At 54.4% G+C, this 16,417-nt stretch overlaps 1 protein-coding gene across 1 annotated transcript in view; it reads left to right on the top strand.

Moving 5' to 3' along the window:
* Positions 1 to 6: 6 nt before the first annotated feature.
* Mdga1 (MAM domain containing glycosylphosphatidylinositol anchor 1) overlaps positions 7 to 16,417 on the top strand; it is a 64,670-nt gene continuing 48,259 nt past the window's right edge. The window contains exon 1 of the mRNA XM_008840048.3: positions 7 to 1,097. Within this exon, the coding sequence (XP_008838270.1) occupies positions 1,031 to 1,097 (67 nt within the window). The 5' untranslated portion in view covers positions 7 to 1,030. The remainder of the gene's footprint in view (positions 1,098 to 16,417) is intronic.

Genomic DNA, 16,417 nt, shown 5'->3' on the forward strand with positions numbered 1-16,417 from the left:
CCGAGAGAACCGAGCGCTCCTGCGGCCCCGGAGCCAGAGCGGCCGCCGCGCCCCCGAAGCCCGGCCCGGCCCCGCCCGCTGGGGCCCCCGCAGGCCGAGGCCACCGGGCGGGGGGCGGGGACGCCCAACTTGGGGCGCGGCACAGACCGGCTCTCCCCAGATCGCCCAGCCCCGGAGCGCCACGGCTGTGGCCAGACGGCGGGAGCTGAGTGCGGAGAGCGGAGGCGGCCGGTGGCTCCTGCGCTGTAGCCCCGGCCTCGGCCCGTGCGCGAATTCTTATTTTTTTCAAACGACTCAAACTTTGCTCCTTCCCCTGCTGGCTGGGGTCCCCGTCGCCTTGGAATTGCTGTCTGGATTCCCGCGGGGACGCCGGGACGCGATCGCCTTGCCGGGATTCCTCGGTGGCGGCTCGGCTAACTTCCTGGACTCGGGGACCCGGAGCGTTCTCCCTGCAGCTCAACCCCGTCCTCGCTCTGCTCCCGCGCTCGGGAAAGCCGGGACCTGGGGGCGCCTTCGCCGTCCGGAAGGAAGGGTACCCAGCCTGGTCCCCCTTGGGTCGAGCTGCTGAGCCCACCGCACCCGCCGTAGGACTGGAGCCAGCTGCTTAACCGCGCGGCCTCTGCGCCCCGCTCGGCTGAGAGGGGCGTCCCCTGGGCGGGGAAACGACAAGTTTGTCAGTCGTCTGGGGTTCGTGGGATCGGAGCTCCGCCACCGCACCAGAGAGGTCCCGCTCCTTGCATCCCGGGAAGACAGCCTCGGGGACCCGGGGCGGCTCGGCTGTCCGGCTCCTTGGACCAGGGCGCTGGCTGCTGAGCCGGGAGCGCAGAGGCACCGAGGGCCGGGCCAGCGCCCCCTGCGTCCCCAGGGAGGGCAGCGGCCCCGCTGGAGGAGAAAGCCAGGTCGCCGCCCTCTCTGTCGCGTCTCAGGGAAAAGGGGGGAAGGCAGAGGGCATCGCGGTGCCCCGGCGGATGCGCCCCCCGCCGCCTCTCAGGCTGCGCCGCCTCGCGGGGATGAAGCACCGGCCGTGAAGATGGAGGTGACCTGTCTTCTACTCCTGGCGCTGATCCCCTTCCACTGTCGGGGACAGGGAGTCTACGGTAAGAGCCCGCGTCCGGGTCTACGCAGGCTGAGCCCCGCGGAAACTTTGCAAGATCTTGCTCAAAGTGCGCGCCGCCGGGGCTCGGTGGACCCTAGGCCGAGACCCTGGGTGCTTGCCGGCGTCCCCGCCCTCTCCCGGCCTCCAAGAGACCGGAGCAGGCTACTTTGGAGCCCCGGGACCGGTCCTAGTAGGTACGGTGTGAAGCTGGGAACGGTGAAGTCCCCCACTTGCATAAATCCTACTAAGGGCTGGAGTGATCTGGAAGCCTCGGGAGAATCCAGTGGGTTTGGGAGACCCGGGCAGACCCGCAGCTCAGGGCTGGGCCAGAGACTTACTCTTCCTCCCATGGGTCGGCCTCCGGAGTGGAAGCGGGCGGTGAGTGGAAGCGGGCGATGCGGGATCCGGAGTTGCGCGCCGCTGGTAGGCGAGCTGCTCACAGCACCACTGCGGGGCGGCGGGCTCGCCTTCTCAGTTGTGGCTGAGGCTTCATTGCCTCTTCTCAGCTTCTCGACAGTCTGAGCTGATGTTGGGCATCCCCTAGCTGAGGCGTCCACAATCCTCGGCATCCTTTTTTAGACCTCTTCTGAGCCAGTCCATTCTGGCCCTGGTTCCCAGTTACAGAACCCCAGCCCCACCTTCCTTTTGCCTGCGTGCGCACACAGACACATTCAGCCAACTGTCCCCAGCAAACGCAAACACCGCACGCACCCATCCGGCTACGTGGCCAAACTCTGCCTGCTGCCACGCAGTTGTGTTCCAGCATCCCCATGCCAGCTTCCCACATCCCGGTGCCAAAGGCATTTTGGCTACTCTTTCTACATTCGGTCCAGTGGTTTTTCCCAGTAAAGGGTCCTAGGTTCAGTACAACCGAGGGTCACCCTCCGGATGTGCTGTGGCTGCACAGCACAGACAGTCAATCCCTAGAGCCCATGGCTCTGACTTTTCCTTCTCCTGACTGCAGGGTGGGCTTGTAGTCACTTTTTAATGATGTGTGGCTGGGACAAGCAGGATTCTCTCTCTTCCTCTGGGGCCACGGGTCTAATTATTCTCTTTGAGCGTGAGGAAGAGTGAGTCTTGTACTGTGTGGGTGACACAGGCCATGCCCCTGACTGCTAGCTGCAGGTGCTGGGTCTCTGCCTGCGCCTGGCATGGGAGGGGAGCTGTCTGGAACCTACACACCCCTGGGCTCCAACAGCTAGCTGGCTTGGGCTTAATTCCCTCATGAGGCCTGCCCAGGCATCCAGCCAAACTCTTTCTTAATTAGTTTGTGTGTCTCTTTCTGCCTGGCCCCTGGCATAGGCCAGAAAAAGCAGGCAGAGGGAATATTGAAACAGCTGTAAGAGGCTGGGGATGTGTGTGTGGTGATCAGATCCCCCTTGCCCCAGGACAGTGAAAGACACCAGTGGCCCCAAGTTCCACTTTCTCTGTTGTCCCAAGGATTCCCTACAGCTCAGCTCACTGCCTCTTTTAAGGAGGTGCCCTAAGAGGCTGCTGTTTCCTGCTTACACACCCTCCCAGTGCCTTTCTTCTGTGCCCCTGGGCTGGTCTCCCCAAGCCCATCCTGTGGCCATTGGCCCCAGGGTTCTCCAGCCTCCCTTTGCAAGGGTGGCCCAGGGTGCATTTGAGGAAGCCATTCTGGACCTAGCTAGAAGCCCCAGCCATGAGGGGCAGGGGTTGGGGGACAAGAGCCATGGTCTCTGTAAACTCTCTTTCAGGCTCCTCTGTCTCCCCCCTTCCTTTATTTTCTCCCCTTCCCTACATGCCCAGCTCTTGACAGCTCCTGTTGCAAATTAAAGATGGCTGGATGCACTGGGACCACCCCCAATTCTTGGGTGACATTCTTGGCACCTGCCCTTAGAGAATGTGGCTTTGGGGAAGGGCTGGGCTGCAGGGGGATGGCTGAGTGGAAACAGAGGGAAAACATGACAGGAGATAAAAAGGATCAGGAGAAAGGCGATGTCCCTTGATAGGAGGGCTGGCAGGTGCTGCCGGGAGACAGCACCTCAGTAAAACCGGGACTGGCCTAAGAAGTAGGGCGCAGAGCTGGTATTCGTTCTTCTGCTCATCCCATTTTTCTGTACCCCAAAGCAGATGAACCCAGCGAGTAGGAGTGAAATAGCTCGTGGGGACTAGAGATGCCCACTTTGGCCATTCCATCATGGCATACTGTCTCGGCATGGTGCCTTGGCACTCTGCAAGAGCTCCGTCGAGGTTTGTTGAGTGAATGAAGAGTTGTGGTTGGAGACAGGCTGAAAATACTTCTTAAAATTCTCAAGTGTCTCCAGGGCTTGGTGCTCGGCAGAGCAAGGGGCAAGTTGAAGGTTTCTGCTTAGAGAGGGTGATATGCTGACAGCCCTAAATGAAGAGACTGGAGGTCCACAGTTGCCCTGGCATTGATGGTGGAAAGAGTAGGTTGGAAAATATTCATGCTGGGGGGGCAGGAGGGACCCCAGCCACTGCTGCCATTCTGCTCCAGGTCTGTGGGGCTGACAAAGGGGTGATCTCATAAGGAGGTGCACTGAGGGGAAGAAGGATGAACAAGAATGGGGGCGATCTGGACAGCTTTGGCCTGGGTGAGGGTCAGCCCAGGCTAGTGGGAGGCAACTGCTCAGAGCCGTAGGCCCCGCAGTTCTGCTGGATCTGCCCTCCAACTCGAAAGCCTGTCATCTGCAACAGGGCTGGGGAGGCCCTCTCAGTCGGCCAGGTGGCTTTGCTCTTCTTTGGGGCACAGATGCTGTAACAGCCGTGTGCCGGACCAGATGGTCCATTTGGAGCTGGGCCTCTTCTCTGCTTTGCGATCTCTGGCCCAGTTTGTTGTTTTCCGGGTAGATCCTGTAATCAGCTTTCAGCTAGGCCGGGTGTGTGTGTGTGTGTGTGTAAGGGGTCATGGGGCTGGCCCTAGAGACCTAGTTCTGTGACAAAGACAATAGGCAGGTGAAAGAGGAGGAGCACAGGATACATAGGTAGAGTCAGAGGCTCCACATCTCTGTTCTGTCTTCTTGTCCCCCTCTCATAAACCGTCAGATTTCCAGGCAGGGGCCGGTCAGTGGGATTCATCTTCTTACAAAAACACAACAAACCCCTGGATTATTTAATATGCAGGAGTGGGAAGTGACATTATCTTCAAGACAGGTTGTTTGCAACTTACTGGGGGAAGTCAAAATATTTCACCAAAGGTGTCATCAGAAACTACTATCCTATGCTAATTTTTGTGGGAACATGAAGACAGATGTTGAATAATTTGACAAGAGCAACATAGCTTACAGAATTATCACCAAGTCAGGTTTTCTCCCCTCCTCTGGGAAGCGCTGGGAAGGAATTTCAGGAAGTGAGTCTTCCAGTGCTTCTGGTGTTGATGTGGGTGTGGGCACTTGGGACTTTTCCCCTCTGAGTTCCTACCTTCTGCCTTGGGAGTGGCCGTGTGGATAGGCTTTCCCTTGGAAACACTCTCACCTCTGAAAGCAGGTTCCCCCTAGGGTCAGCAATAAACTCAGGGTTTCCTAACTGTCCCCAGGAAGATCCCCTCCTCTGTCCCTTCTTCATTCCCAATTACAGATATTGCCAGAGGGAGAAATTGTCTTACGTCCATGAATCCAGGCTGTTTGTTTACTCTGCCAGTGCTGTCTCCCCCAACCACCCCGCTCTGCCTCCAGCCACAGGGTCATTCTTGAGCACCCTCCCTGGTTCAGGCCCCCCTTTCAAGCAGATGTCCCTTGTTATCCCTGCAGGCTGGGCATCCGAGCATCACACAGGGGTGGTGTTCTGGGATCAGGGAGTTGAATTGGAGGGGATTGTATCATACAGGAAAACACCCTTGGGGTGGGGGGCAGGCTGGGACTATCCGAGGGGCCTATGTGTAATTGGCTAGTCCTGGCTCTGAGCTGCTGAGGCGGGGTGGCAAAGCCTCATTTAGAGCCTGGTATTAGCTCTGCTTTGCTGGAACATGGAGGGTTGGGCGGGGGGGCGGGGGGCGCGCTCCATGGGGAGGTGGAGGGAGCTAATCACAGCCGAGAAGGCCTGGCAAATGAATGATGCAGGAGATCGATACCTGGGGTGGGAGTGGAAATCCGGCCGTGGTAGCAAGGCTGACTTCTCCTGGCTGTCCAGGAGGCATGGAAGGATCTGGAAGGAGTGAGACCCAGGTAGGAATGTGGAGGACCACTCCCTCTCAACCTACCCCTCTACCTCTACTGTGGCAGGGCTCAGAAAGGTTAGACTAGGAGGTACCCCATCTGGGAAAGGTGGGGAGACTGGGAGATGGAACCTTGGGCCTCTCAGCGCAGTAAGAACCACACTCCACCTCCTACCTGCCTGAACACCCCAACCTGAGTAAGATCCTGGTGCCTGGGCGGGGGAGGTGGTAGCCACCTGGTGCCCTGCCCTGTGTGGCTGACGCTGCTGTTCCAGATGTGTCCAGCAGGCGGCGGGCTTGGCCACCACATTGTGGCTTCCCTTTGCTGTGCTCCTCTGGGTCTCACCCCATTAAAGAAACTGGGGAGTTCTCTTGATTCCCCAGCCAGCTGTGAAAGTGTGTGGGGGGTACTCTCTCCAACCCCTTACACATCCTAGAATTCCAGAGCACCCACCCAGGGTTAAAACCATACTTCCTACATTTTCAAAGTGATTCAAGTCTTCCTTGGGTCAGCAGAGAGCTCTGTGGGGGCTCAGCTGAGCTTGGGGCCACTCCAACCTGGGGAGGCTATGTATGGGGATGGGTCTGGAGTCTCCGAAGGTCTGGCTCTTCATGAACCCTGGCATGGTCCCTGCTCAGCATCCCTTACCTCTCTGTCAGAAGACTCAGGGTCTACATGGCATTTAGCTACTGATACAGGAGGCAGGCTGGGCTCAGATGAGTAAATTTTTTTTTTTTAAACAACGAACTCTCCCTTTTACCTATGAATGGATAACATATATGTTCCTTGTAACGCAGTCAAAGAATGCATGAACATCTAAGGAAGTAATGCTCAGGAGATATGCCTTTGTGGACTGGAGATGGTTTCTCCTGGTGTCTCTTAGTGCAGAGAGAAGTGACCTCTTGGGGAGGGTCCTTGGTGATGCGATGGTCTTTTCCAAGCATGGCCATGCCCAAGCCATGACATTCTGAGAGGGCAGCCCACAGGGTCCCTGTCATCCCCATTAAATGAGTGAGAAAACAGGTTTCAAGGATGTGAGTGACCTGCTTGGGGTGACACAGCTGGTAAGAAGGGACGCAACCTCCACCCTGTCAACCTTGTGGGTTGGGAGAAAGGAAATAAAGATGTGTCCTCATTAGTCAGTATCCCATCCCCTCCCTGAGCAAGACCATTCTAGGCATGGCAGGGCTAAGTGGTGAGGACAAACGAAGGCACTCTGAAATCAGAGGGATGGAGAAATCACCTTCCAATGGAAGAGGTAAAGTTGGACAGGCCTTGGCCACTGGCAGTCAGGCGTGGGAAGGGCATCCCTGGCAGAGGGCATGAAGACCCTGGGTGTGGTGGGGGGGTTGCCTGATCAGACACAGCATCAGTTGCAAGGGAGTTGGGGCAGTTAGGGTTGGAACTGCAAAGGAATACAATACTGGTAGAGATCATGAATATGCATTGCTGTCTCCAGTCACGCCCCCTTGAGAGAGAGACTCTTGGCCTGTTTCACCCAGGAGGAAGCCAAGGGCTCAGAGAGATGAAGTTGCAGCACTGGATGGGACTCAGAGTTTAGGACTGCAGAAGCTGTGAGGGAGGATGGTCTGGAATGCTGGGCTTGGGGGAAGTGGTCAGGAGGGTGGGGAAATGGGGCCATGTAAGTGTATTTGAAGGGACTGTGTGAGGAGACTCTCTAGAGGCCTTGCAGGGTACAGAGGAGCTGCCAGGAGACTTTGACCTGGCTCAGTGACTTGGAGAAGGGACAGGAGGAGCCAAGCGAATCTCTGTACATAGTGAAGAAAGCTAGTTCTTGTCCTGGAATTTATACACATCCGAGGGAGAGACTGAGCATACTCAGGACTGACAAGATGGTTCCGTGGGTAAAGGCGCTTGCTGCCAAGCCTGACAACCTGAGTTCTAGCCCCGGAGCCCACATGGTGGAAGGAGAGAACTGACTCCCTAAGGTTGTCTTCACCACTGTACACACATAGTGTGTGCCCACCCCACACTAAAATCAGTTTTAAAAAGCAAAACATGAACCAGGTAAAGAACATGAATACGGTGCATATTACTGAGATTAGTGTTGTACAGACAAGGGGACCAGGAGTGGGAACTGTGGCTCAAGTTCAACTGTGGAGGCCTGAGCCCAGCTTTTGTGTACCTGACAGAAGTTGGGGCTGTGGGATGGGTAACCTTGTGCCTTGGAAGAGGCCTCAGAGCCTCAATGAAGAGGCTTGGGTTATCTGGGGGACTGGAAGCCATGGGGCCACATGCCAGAGCCACCTGGGTGCTTTTCCCACTGTGCGGGTCTCATTCTGTCTGGACCTGGGAGCTTTTCCCACCTTGAAGGCCTCCCTCCACCCACACCCTCCACTGTAGAGGTGCTGGAGACAGCACTGAGACAGCTGTGTCCAGAAGCCCTGTGCTTTGACACAGCTGGTGTAGACTGTATCCAAACTGGCACAGTGAGTAGTAGATGCATCAGAATGAGTCAAACCAAGCAGTGTGACTTTCTGGGACGTCCCCAGGGCACATCTCGGCCTCCAGGCCACTGCCCAGGCTGAGTTCTAATCAAACTCCGCTGGGCCCTGGGGGCTCTAAGGCAACCCACCTAAAGCTACCAGCCAGAGTCTCTGTGTCCCACTGGTGCTGACAAGAGACTAAGGTGGCCAGGACATTTGGATGCCACTCTGTCCCTGCTTTTATCCATGGGAGCTCTCATCCCAAACCAGCTATGGTCTGGAAGGTTAGTGGGTGCTGGCTGCCCTTAAGGAGCTCCCCAGACTTCCCCATGGCCCTCATTTTCCAAATGGAGAAAATGAGGGTCAGGTGGAGTGATGTGCCAAATTCTGTGGTTGACATGTGGTGGAGGATTTGAACTCAAGGCTGCCCAATGCCAGACTTCATGACTACCTGCATTGCCCCACATGTGAGGTCCCTATGGGCAGTGCTTGGCTAGTTTGTTTCCTGGCCTTGCTGTGGGGGATGGGTTGGGTCTTGAGAACTGCTTGAGCCCCCAGTCCTCCAGGAACCGTGTTGTGCTATTAGACCCTGAGGCTTCAGTGACTGCTTTTCAGGTCCACAGGTGGTCCTCTAGCCTCCTTCCATCTTTAAACTGTGGTCCTCAGACCTGGCTGCATATTAGAATAGCCTGGGATACTTTAACAAATTCCAGTGCTCATGTTGCTCCTCAGTTAAATCAGCAACCAGGCAACAGCATTCTTATAAAAGTCTCATGTAGCCCGGCATGGTGGGGCACACCTTTAATCCCAGCACTCAGGGAGGCAGAGGCAGGTAGATCCTCTGTGCGTTCGAGGCCAGCCTGGTCTACAGAGTGAGTTCCAGGACAGCTGGGGCTACAGGGAGACCCTGTCTCAAAAAGACCAAAAAAAAAAGAGTAATAGTTTATGAATCACCTTGAGAGCCATAAATACATCCAGTCTTCTTGCCTACCAAGTGAGGAGAGAAGCCTTGTGAATTCCAAGAAGTGATTCCAAGGTGCATTTAGGAAGTCCTGTCTGAGAGCGTTTTACCTCAGTATCATCAAAGGACTGCTGAAGCTCACCCAGCAGGATACATTCCAGGCAGCAAGAAAGGAGAAACATTTAAGAGGCTGGACTTTGCAGCCTAGTCTCCTTGTAAGGAGCCTTCCCAGAAGCCCCTGGGTGGCTTCTGTTTACATTGGGCAGCACTGAGTTCCTTGTAAAGGAGGCTGAGGTGGGCACCTTGTTTCCTGCAGAAGTAGTGGGGTTCCATAGAGAGATAGGAATGAGGCCGGTGAGATGGCTCAGTGGTTAAAGGGGCTTGCTGCTAAGCCTGAGGACATGAGTTCAATTCCTAGGACCCATATGATAGAAGGAGAGAACTGACTCCTTCAAGTTGTCCTTTGACCTCCACATGTATGCTATGGTACACACACACACACACACACACACACACACACACGCACACACACACGTAATAATTTTTTTTGAAATGGACATAGATTAGGTGATGAGCCACCAACTCTACTCTGGGTCAGTTGCCTTTTTTTCCCTTAAGATTTGTTTTATTTTATTTTTATGTATGTGTATGTGCCTGAGTTTATATATGTATAACATGTGTGCAGTGCCTGTGGAGGTCAGAAGAGGATGTTGGATCTCCTGGAACTGAAGTTACAAATGGTTGTTAGCTGCCATGTAGATGCTGGGAACTGAACCTGGGTCCTCTGCAAGAACAAGCCAGTGCTCTTGACAGCTAAGTCATTTCTTCAGCCCTTCTTGACTGAGGGGTCTGGATGGTGTAGATCACCACACCCTGCTCTCGCAAGCCCTGCTCAGGTGGGCTGGGTCTATGGCGTTGGAGAAGACAGAAACTAGAGTGGGCAAAGGACCTGCCCTGAGTCAAAGAGGCATTCCTGCAGGAGTCTTGTCCCTTCCCCAACACAGTCCCCTTCCTCCCCATGCTGTCCCCTCCCCCAGGCTAGCTCCCCTCCTCCTTTGTCCCCTTCCCTGGCTCTGAGGATCTGTCTCCTTGGATTGACTCTCAGCAGGCAGGTGTCTCCTTTCTGCCTGAACTCTGTGACATGGGAGAAGCTTCTCGGCAGCCTTCTGACTTTCATGACCAGAAACTAAAAGCTGTGGGTGGGAATTTCTGCTGAGGAGACCTAGCTTGTCTGTCACTCTTTAGCAGGCAGCCCCCACTCCCCAACTCTCTCATGACACCATGCAGCCCCATTGTGATTTTCTGTGTCTTTGGGCCTTGATTTTGGGAAGTTCTTCTCACTGTCTGACTTTATTTCAACTTGCTGGAACAAGACTCAGGAGCTGAGGCCTTAAAGCTGAACTTGAGTTTGTCCTTGGCCCTGAGCCTCTTCTCAGCTTGACATAGCCTCATTCATGGAGAGGTATCCAGGGAGGGCAGAACAGGGAGGGAGCTGAATTCCAGTGGCCTGATCTCTTGGGTTCCAAAGCTTTAGTTAAACTCTGGGGACCTTGGGAGAGGTGGCATTACCCTCTGCAACAGCTGAAGATCTGCTTGCAGCAAGGCCTGGCTCCTTATGGAGCATCTGTAGAGGCGAGGAAGCTGTGACAGGGAAAAGCTCAGCTACATACCCCCGTGGCCTCAGGTGACCCTGACTTTGGGCTCTGAGATTCCATGCAGGGAGAGACTTGAGACCAGAGACAGCAAATGGCTTGTGAAGGTCACACAGTATCAGGTACACAGGCTGAAACAAGAAGCCAAAGTCGAATCTCTTTTAATGCCTCGTATCACCTCCCAGGCACAGAGAAGGCTGGGTGTGTTCACATGGTATTGGTAAGTTCCTGTCATGTCAGGTCTCTGGAACCCCTCCCTACCTCTGAAAGCCCATACCTCAGTCCCTTACCACTGCCACATTGTGTCCCCAGGATGGGATGGAACGAGATAACCTGGCTAGATATCAGAGACCTTAATGAAGTGTCTGGGAGGGAAGGATTGCCTGCTGGGTGGCATAAGCTGGCATTTGCTGTTAGCCTTCAGCAAGGGTGTGCCTTGACATACTTCCTACAAGATCTACCCAGATGTTGACATCAGCCAGAAGGAACATGGTGCTGCCTCCTGCAGGTCTTAATGTCCAGGTTAAATTAGTGGGATATTGAGTGATGGGGTTCAGGCATGGAAGGATCGAGGGGCAGTGCTGGGTCAGGGGAAGATGTTTGGTATATGGGGAAGGGGTGGTTAGGTACTATGTAAGCTCTTGATTATGGCCATGGTGCAGGGAACACCATAGATAGTCAAAACTCCCTTGGAGCTGGTGGCTTAGTTTGTGCTCCGCCAGAACAGACCCTGAGATGGGGGTCTGTGTACACATGGTACAGGTAGGGGAACACGGACGTGAACTAGGGGAGCAGGAACCCAAGCAAGGAGCCTGTTCAAACCAGTTGTCCCCATGTCTCTGGGGTGCTCTGGCACAGTGAATGCCCACGTCACTATCCTTGCTCCTGGGGCATGAACACACTTACTCCTGCTGTCACTGGCTGAGCTACCCCCATGGGGCTGTTAATTCTGCCCTCTGAGCCCACTGGGCACATGGGGACACAGACTTTAGTGACCAGGATGGTGTCAGGCCCCACAGGATGGTCAGTGGTCACTGAAATGGCTAGATGAGGGACATGGGGCACCTACAGCAGTATCACCCCTCACCCACCCCACCAGGCATTTGGGGGATGGAGCCAGTCTGATTTGTAAAACTGCTGGACCCAGACTCAAGCCTCTTCCCGTTGGTCACCAGGCCTGCGAGCTGCTCATTGAATCCCAGCATATGGGTTTCTCTCAGAACTTCCTGGGTAAACAGCGATCTTGTGTCTGAAGAGGACAGGAATGGGGGTCAGTAAGGACAATCCAGGGTCTCTAGGAAACTTTGGGCACTGTTGTGAGTGGCACCCAGTGCTGCAGAATTCAAAGTCAAGGTCAGAGTAGAGCCAGATAAGCAGAACCAGGCCCAGCTCAGAATCACAAGAGGTTGGATATGGCGGGCTTAGAGAGGTGACCTGGTTTGCTTGGTTTTCAGAGACAAACCAGTACAAGCCCTGTTCTGCCTGTCTCCCTCAGCTGGACCCGGACTTGCATTGGCTGAGGTGTGATGAGTGTGTGTGTGTGTGTAACAGGGCATGACAGCCAGCAGGCACAAGACATGAGTGATTTCTCCTGACCAAGCCACCCCACTCCTAGGCATTCCGTCTGCACCAAGTTCTGTCCCACCTACCTCTTCCCTTTTCCCTGAACGAAATTGTCCCTGACCCAGTGGGCTCAGGGAGGGGGGACAGAAGGTGCTCACTCCCGAGGTATCCTGAGGTCCCCCAAGTACCAACACCCCTTGTGTGGCCCACTCCCTTGCTTTTGGAGCTGAGGGAACAAGTGGGGAGCCCCCTGGGACCAGGGCTGGCTGCCTCCCTCCCCTGTTCTGTTGAAGATCTTGTGAGCAAGCAGAGACCACTGCCTAGCCTAACATAAACTGCCCTCACTGTGGACTCAGAGGGTTCTTGCTTCCCGGGAGTAGTGTCTCTTATTTGTATTTATGTAAATCTGTTGGGCATGCATGTCAGAGGTGTGTGCACACATACAGGTGCATGCATGCGTGTGCTAGGTTTCTCTTCTGGTTCCAGGAAGCAGCCAGGCTCAGCCTCAGTGCCAGGGTTCAGTCTGTCTGTTCTGGTTCTTGCTGTATCGCCCCCACTCCTCCAGGAGGCCTGGGGTTGGGGGCAGGGGCAGGCCGAGGCTAGCCAGGAGCTCGTGGCTAATTTTCCCGGCCACGATCGATCCAGCAGCTTCTCCTGAGTCTATTAGCAGTCGGCAAGTGAAAATATCCCCCATCTTGAGCCCTGACCTGAGACAGGGAGGAATCCATAGCAATTTGTTCAAACAGAGGACAGCGATTCCCTCTCATTTCTATTCCAATTTATTCGAGGGAGGAAGGGGGTCAGGCTGGGAGGCCAGAGCTGGGCCCAGGCCTAGTCCACTAGGTCTCTAGTGCCAGCCATGGAGGCAGCTGGTGCCACCCATGGTTCCTGGGAGGCCATGCAGGGGGCTAGGAGGGAAGCCTGCCAGCCTTCCCGGCAGGCCTTGCTTGGCTGCCAGGCTCGGCTGTGGGTTTGATTTTCACAAAACACAAAGCCACATGCTGGAGCCTTTCTCTGGGGCACTGGCCCTGCGCCAGGCGTGCGCTCACCCGGGGCCCTCGAGCCAAGAAGGGGGCTGGGCTGGCACAGGATATCAGTGGCCCCAGCTGGGCCCAGCAGAAGGCAGGGGGGCCTGTCTGTCTCCTGAAGCCAGGTGGGGACAGAGCTACATCTCAGAAGGAAACGAGCACTTAAGGCCCCAAGCACCCTTTCCCAGTGCGGGCTGGTGCTTAGCCTAGTCTGAGCAAATGAGCCGGCTGCTGACCTACCCAGCAAGTGTCTCTTGAGCGCCTTCAACAATGCCTTCTCTAGTGCTAAGGCTATGGCTCAGTTGGTAAAGAACCCAGGGCTTCAATCCCCAGCATGTATAAACCAGATGTGGTAGTACACATCTGTAATCCTAGCACTTGGAAAGTGAAGTCAGGAAGATGAAGAGTTCAGTATCATCCTCAGCAACATAGTGAGTTCGAGGCCAGCCTAGGCTACATGAGACACTGTCTCAAATAACCCAGATCCATTGACATTTGTTAAACATATACTGTTTTCTGGGCACTAGACCAGAGATGCCAAGGTCCCTCCTTGCCCATGTGCCTGTTTCCTCTCAATTTGTTCTCCCGCTCTTATACAAACCTTGTCCCTTGCAGTTGTCTGCCTGGTTCTCTCCCCTCTCAAAGTAGCAATTTCTTTCTGACTGAGGGGCCCCTGATGACTGAGGCCTTAGGACTGGGGTCTCTGTAGCCCCTTCCCCATACACGGGCCCCAATCAGGCCCTTGCCTCTTAGGGGTGGTACCATGGCAACCAGAGAGGAGACTTCTGGGAAGGGTTGGCCAAGTGGTCCCCTTCCCCCTCCACTGTTTCCTTCCCTCCCTCAGTGCCCCAGGGAGGGAGTAATGGGAGATCTTCACACTAAGGTGTCAGCGGCTGGCAGCTCTGAGGTCAGCTGTTGCACATGACTTACCAGGCTCTGTGACACCGCCAGGGTCTAATTTCAGCATGACTTAACTAAATATACCACAGAGGGTGAGTAATGTCCGTCTTGCTAAGGGGGAGCAGAACAGGGGGCAGTGTGGGCTGAAGGGTAGCAGTAGAGGCTTCTGGAATGGGTCTGGGTTCAAGTCCTGCCTCAACCAGGTAAAAACTTGGGCAGATCTTTTTTTTTTTTTCCTCCTGGGCCTCAGTTTCCTCATCCATGACAGGGCTAGTTATGGCACTGTCCTTACGGTTTGGAAGGAGGAACAGTGTGTGCCAGGCTGTTCTTAATCCGGTGCTTGGTGTAAAGAGACCTCAGTGACAGGGCTGTTGGGAGAGGGCCCAGGAAGCTGTCCCTGTACCCACTGAGACATACTTACTACCACCAGAAGTGTGGGAGCATAGATTCTGTACATATGCAGGTGACACAGTATTAGGGGAAAAATAAAGGTGCTGAGGCCCTGGAGGGGAGGAAGGTAAAAGGGTTTTAGCTCTCTTCCCTTCTTTCCCCCGGGAAACATAACCATCGCATTCTCCATCTGCCGCCCTATAGTGCTGGGCAACAGTGTGCTCTGCACCCAGCCCTTCCAAGCACCTCCACCTCACTGTGCATGTCACACTCTCCTCCCAGAGGCAGCCACCGATCATGGCATATCTACAACCCTCCCCTCCAGAGCCCTCAGCCCTCAGGAGTCTCCTAATGGCACCTGCTTTGCTATCCCCTGATCCAGTCAGCACCCCCAAACCCCAAGTCCTTCACCTCCCTCCTACCACCCACCCAGTCATTTACAGGTTGTTCCAAGGTTTAGCATTATAATCAGATCCCACAGTGTATGCCACTTATAGCCACAAAACAGAAAGAAACCCTTTGGTGATGGGGGGAAAAAACTAGTAAGAGCATGCTTAAGGAAGAGGGCAGGTATTGCGTGTCCTGGTTTATAAATATTCTGGATGCTAAAGAATATTCTTGGAGCTGGAGAGATGGCTCAGTGGGTAAGAGCACTGACTGTTCTTGCAGAAGACCTGGGTTCAAATCCCAGCACTCACATGGTGGCCAACAACCATCCCTAACTCCAGTTCCAGGGAATCCAACACCTTCTTTTGGCCTCTGCAGGCACTGCACAACATGAGTATACTTATGTACATGCAAGCATGACACTAATACACAAAATGAAAATACATTCTCAAACTTGTGTTTCATGGACTGACTCTTGGAAGAAGATAGTTTGCCTTTTTAGGAATTAAAATTATTTATTTATTTTTCTTTTATGTGTATGAACGTTTTGCCTGCATGTGTGTAAGTGTACCATGTGCAAGCAATACCTGCAGAGGCCAGAAGAGCTGTTGGATGTCCTGGAACTGGAGTTATGGGCTGTTGTTAACTGTTGTGTGGGTGCTAGGAACTGAATCTGGGTCTTCCAAAGGAGCAGCCAGTGCTCTCTACCGCTGAGTCATCTTCCCATCTCTCTTTTTAGAGATTTAGCATGCGTTCCTCTCTGAGGGGGTCTTAGCCTTTTATTTTTTATTATGTGCATATGTGTGTGTCAGTGTGCAAGTATGTGCATATGAGCACAGGTATCCAAGTAGGCCAGAATCAGGTATCTGATCCCTCTGGAGCTGGAGTTACAGGATGTTAGGAGCCACTGGGAATCCAATATGGTCCCCTGCAGAGCAGCAAGTGCTCTTAACCATTGAACCAGCTCTCCAGCCCTTTATGAAGAACCCACAAAGCCAGGGCAGGATGTGGTCATGAGTAGGTGCTCAGGAGAGGCCTCTCAGGAGCAGGCTGAAAGAAGTGACCCATCTAGGCAGGCCGAATGGCAAATGCAAAGGTCTTGGGGCAGGAATGGGCGAGGCCAGCTTGAAGAATGACAAAGTGAGCAGTGTGGCTGGGGTGGGGAGGAGAGCCGGAGAATGTCAAGTGGGAGATGACAGGGCAAGGTGTGATGGTTGATCCTTATTGTCAGTTTGACTGGCTTTGGAATCTCCTAGGAGGTACACCCTTGTGTGTATCCATCGGGGTATTTCCAGAGAGGTTTAACTGAGGGAAGACCCACCCTGAGTACAGGCAGCACTCTCTCATGGACTGGGGTCTGGGGCTGAATAAAAGGGAGAAAGCAAGCTGAGCACCCATCTGTCTGTCTGTCCCTCCCCCCACCCGCCCTTCCTGACTATATATTTGGTTGTGATCAGCTGCCTCAAGCCCCATGACTTTTCCCTCTATGATGAGCCATGAGTCAGTATAAATCATTCCTCCCTTAGGCTGCTCGTCAGGTATTTGATCATAGTTGTGAGAGAACTCGCTAAATACAGCAGGTTGTTGAAGAGCTCCAAGTAAGATGGAAGCCATGGCGGGACTTTGAGTGGTGGAGAGAGGGGCATTGTTAAAGGCTGCTGAGGTTCAGTTTAGTGGGTGAGGAAGCAGACTCCAGAAGGCAGAGCCGGCCCAGGTCACTGGTGGGTTGGCTGTGGGGTCCGGGAGAAGGAGGGGCCACAGGTGACTCCCAGCTCTCCAGCAGAGAGTTGCTCAGCCGCACTCCTGTGCTGGCTCCAGACACCAGTGACTAGTGGGGTGCTTGTGTTTTGGTTCATG

The sequence above is a fragment of the Nannospalax galili genome, unplaced genomic scaffold (genome assembly GCF_000622305.1).
Source record: "Nannospalax galili isolate Female #2095 unplaced genomic scaffold, S.galili_v1.0 scaffold538, whole genome shotgun sequence".
Taxonomy (NCBI): Eukaryota; Metazoa; Chordata; class Mammalia; order Rodentia; family Spalacidae; genus Nannospalax; species Nannospalax galili.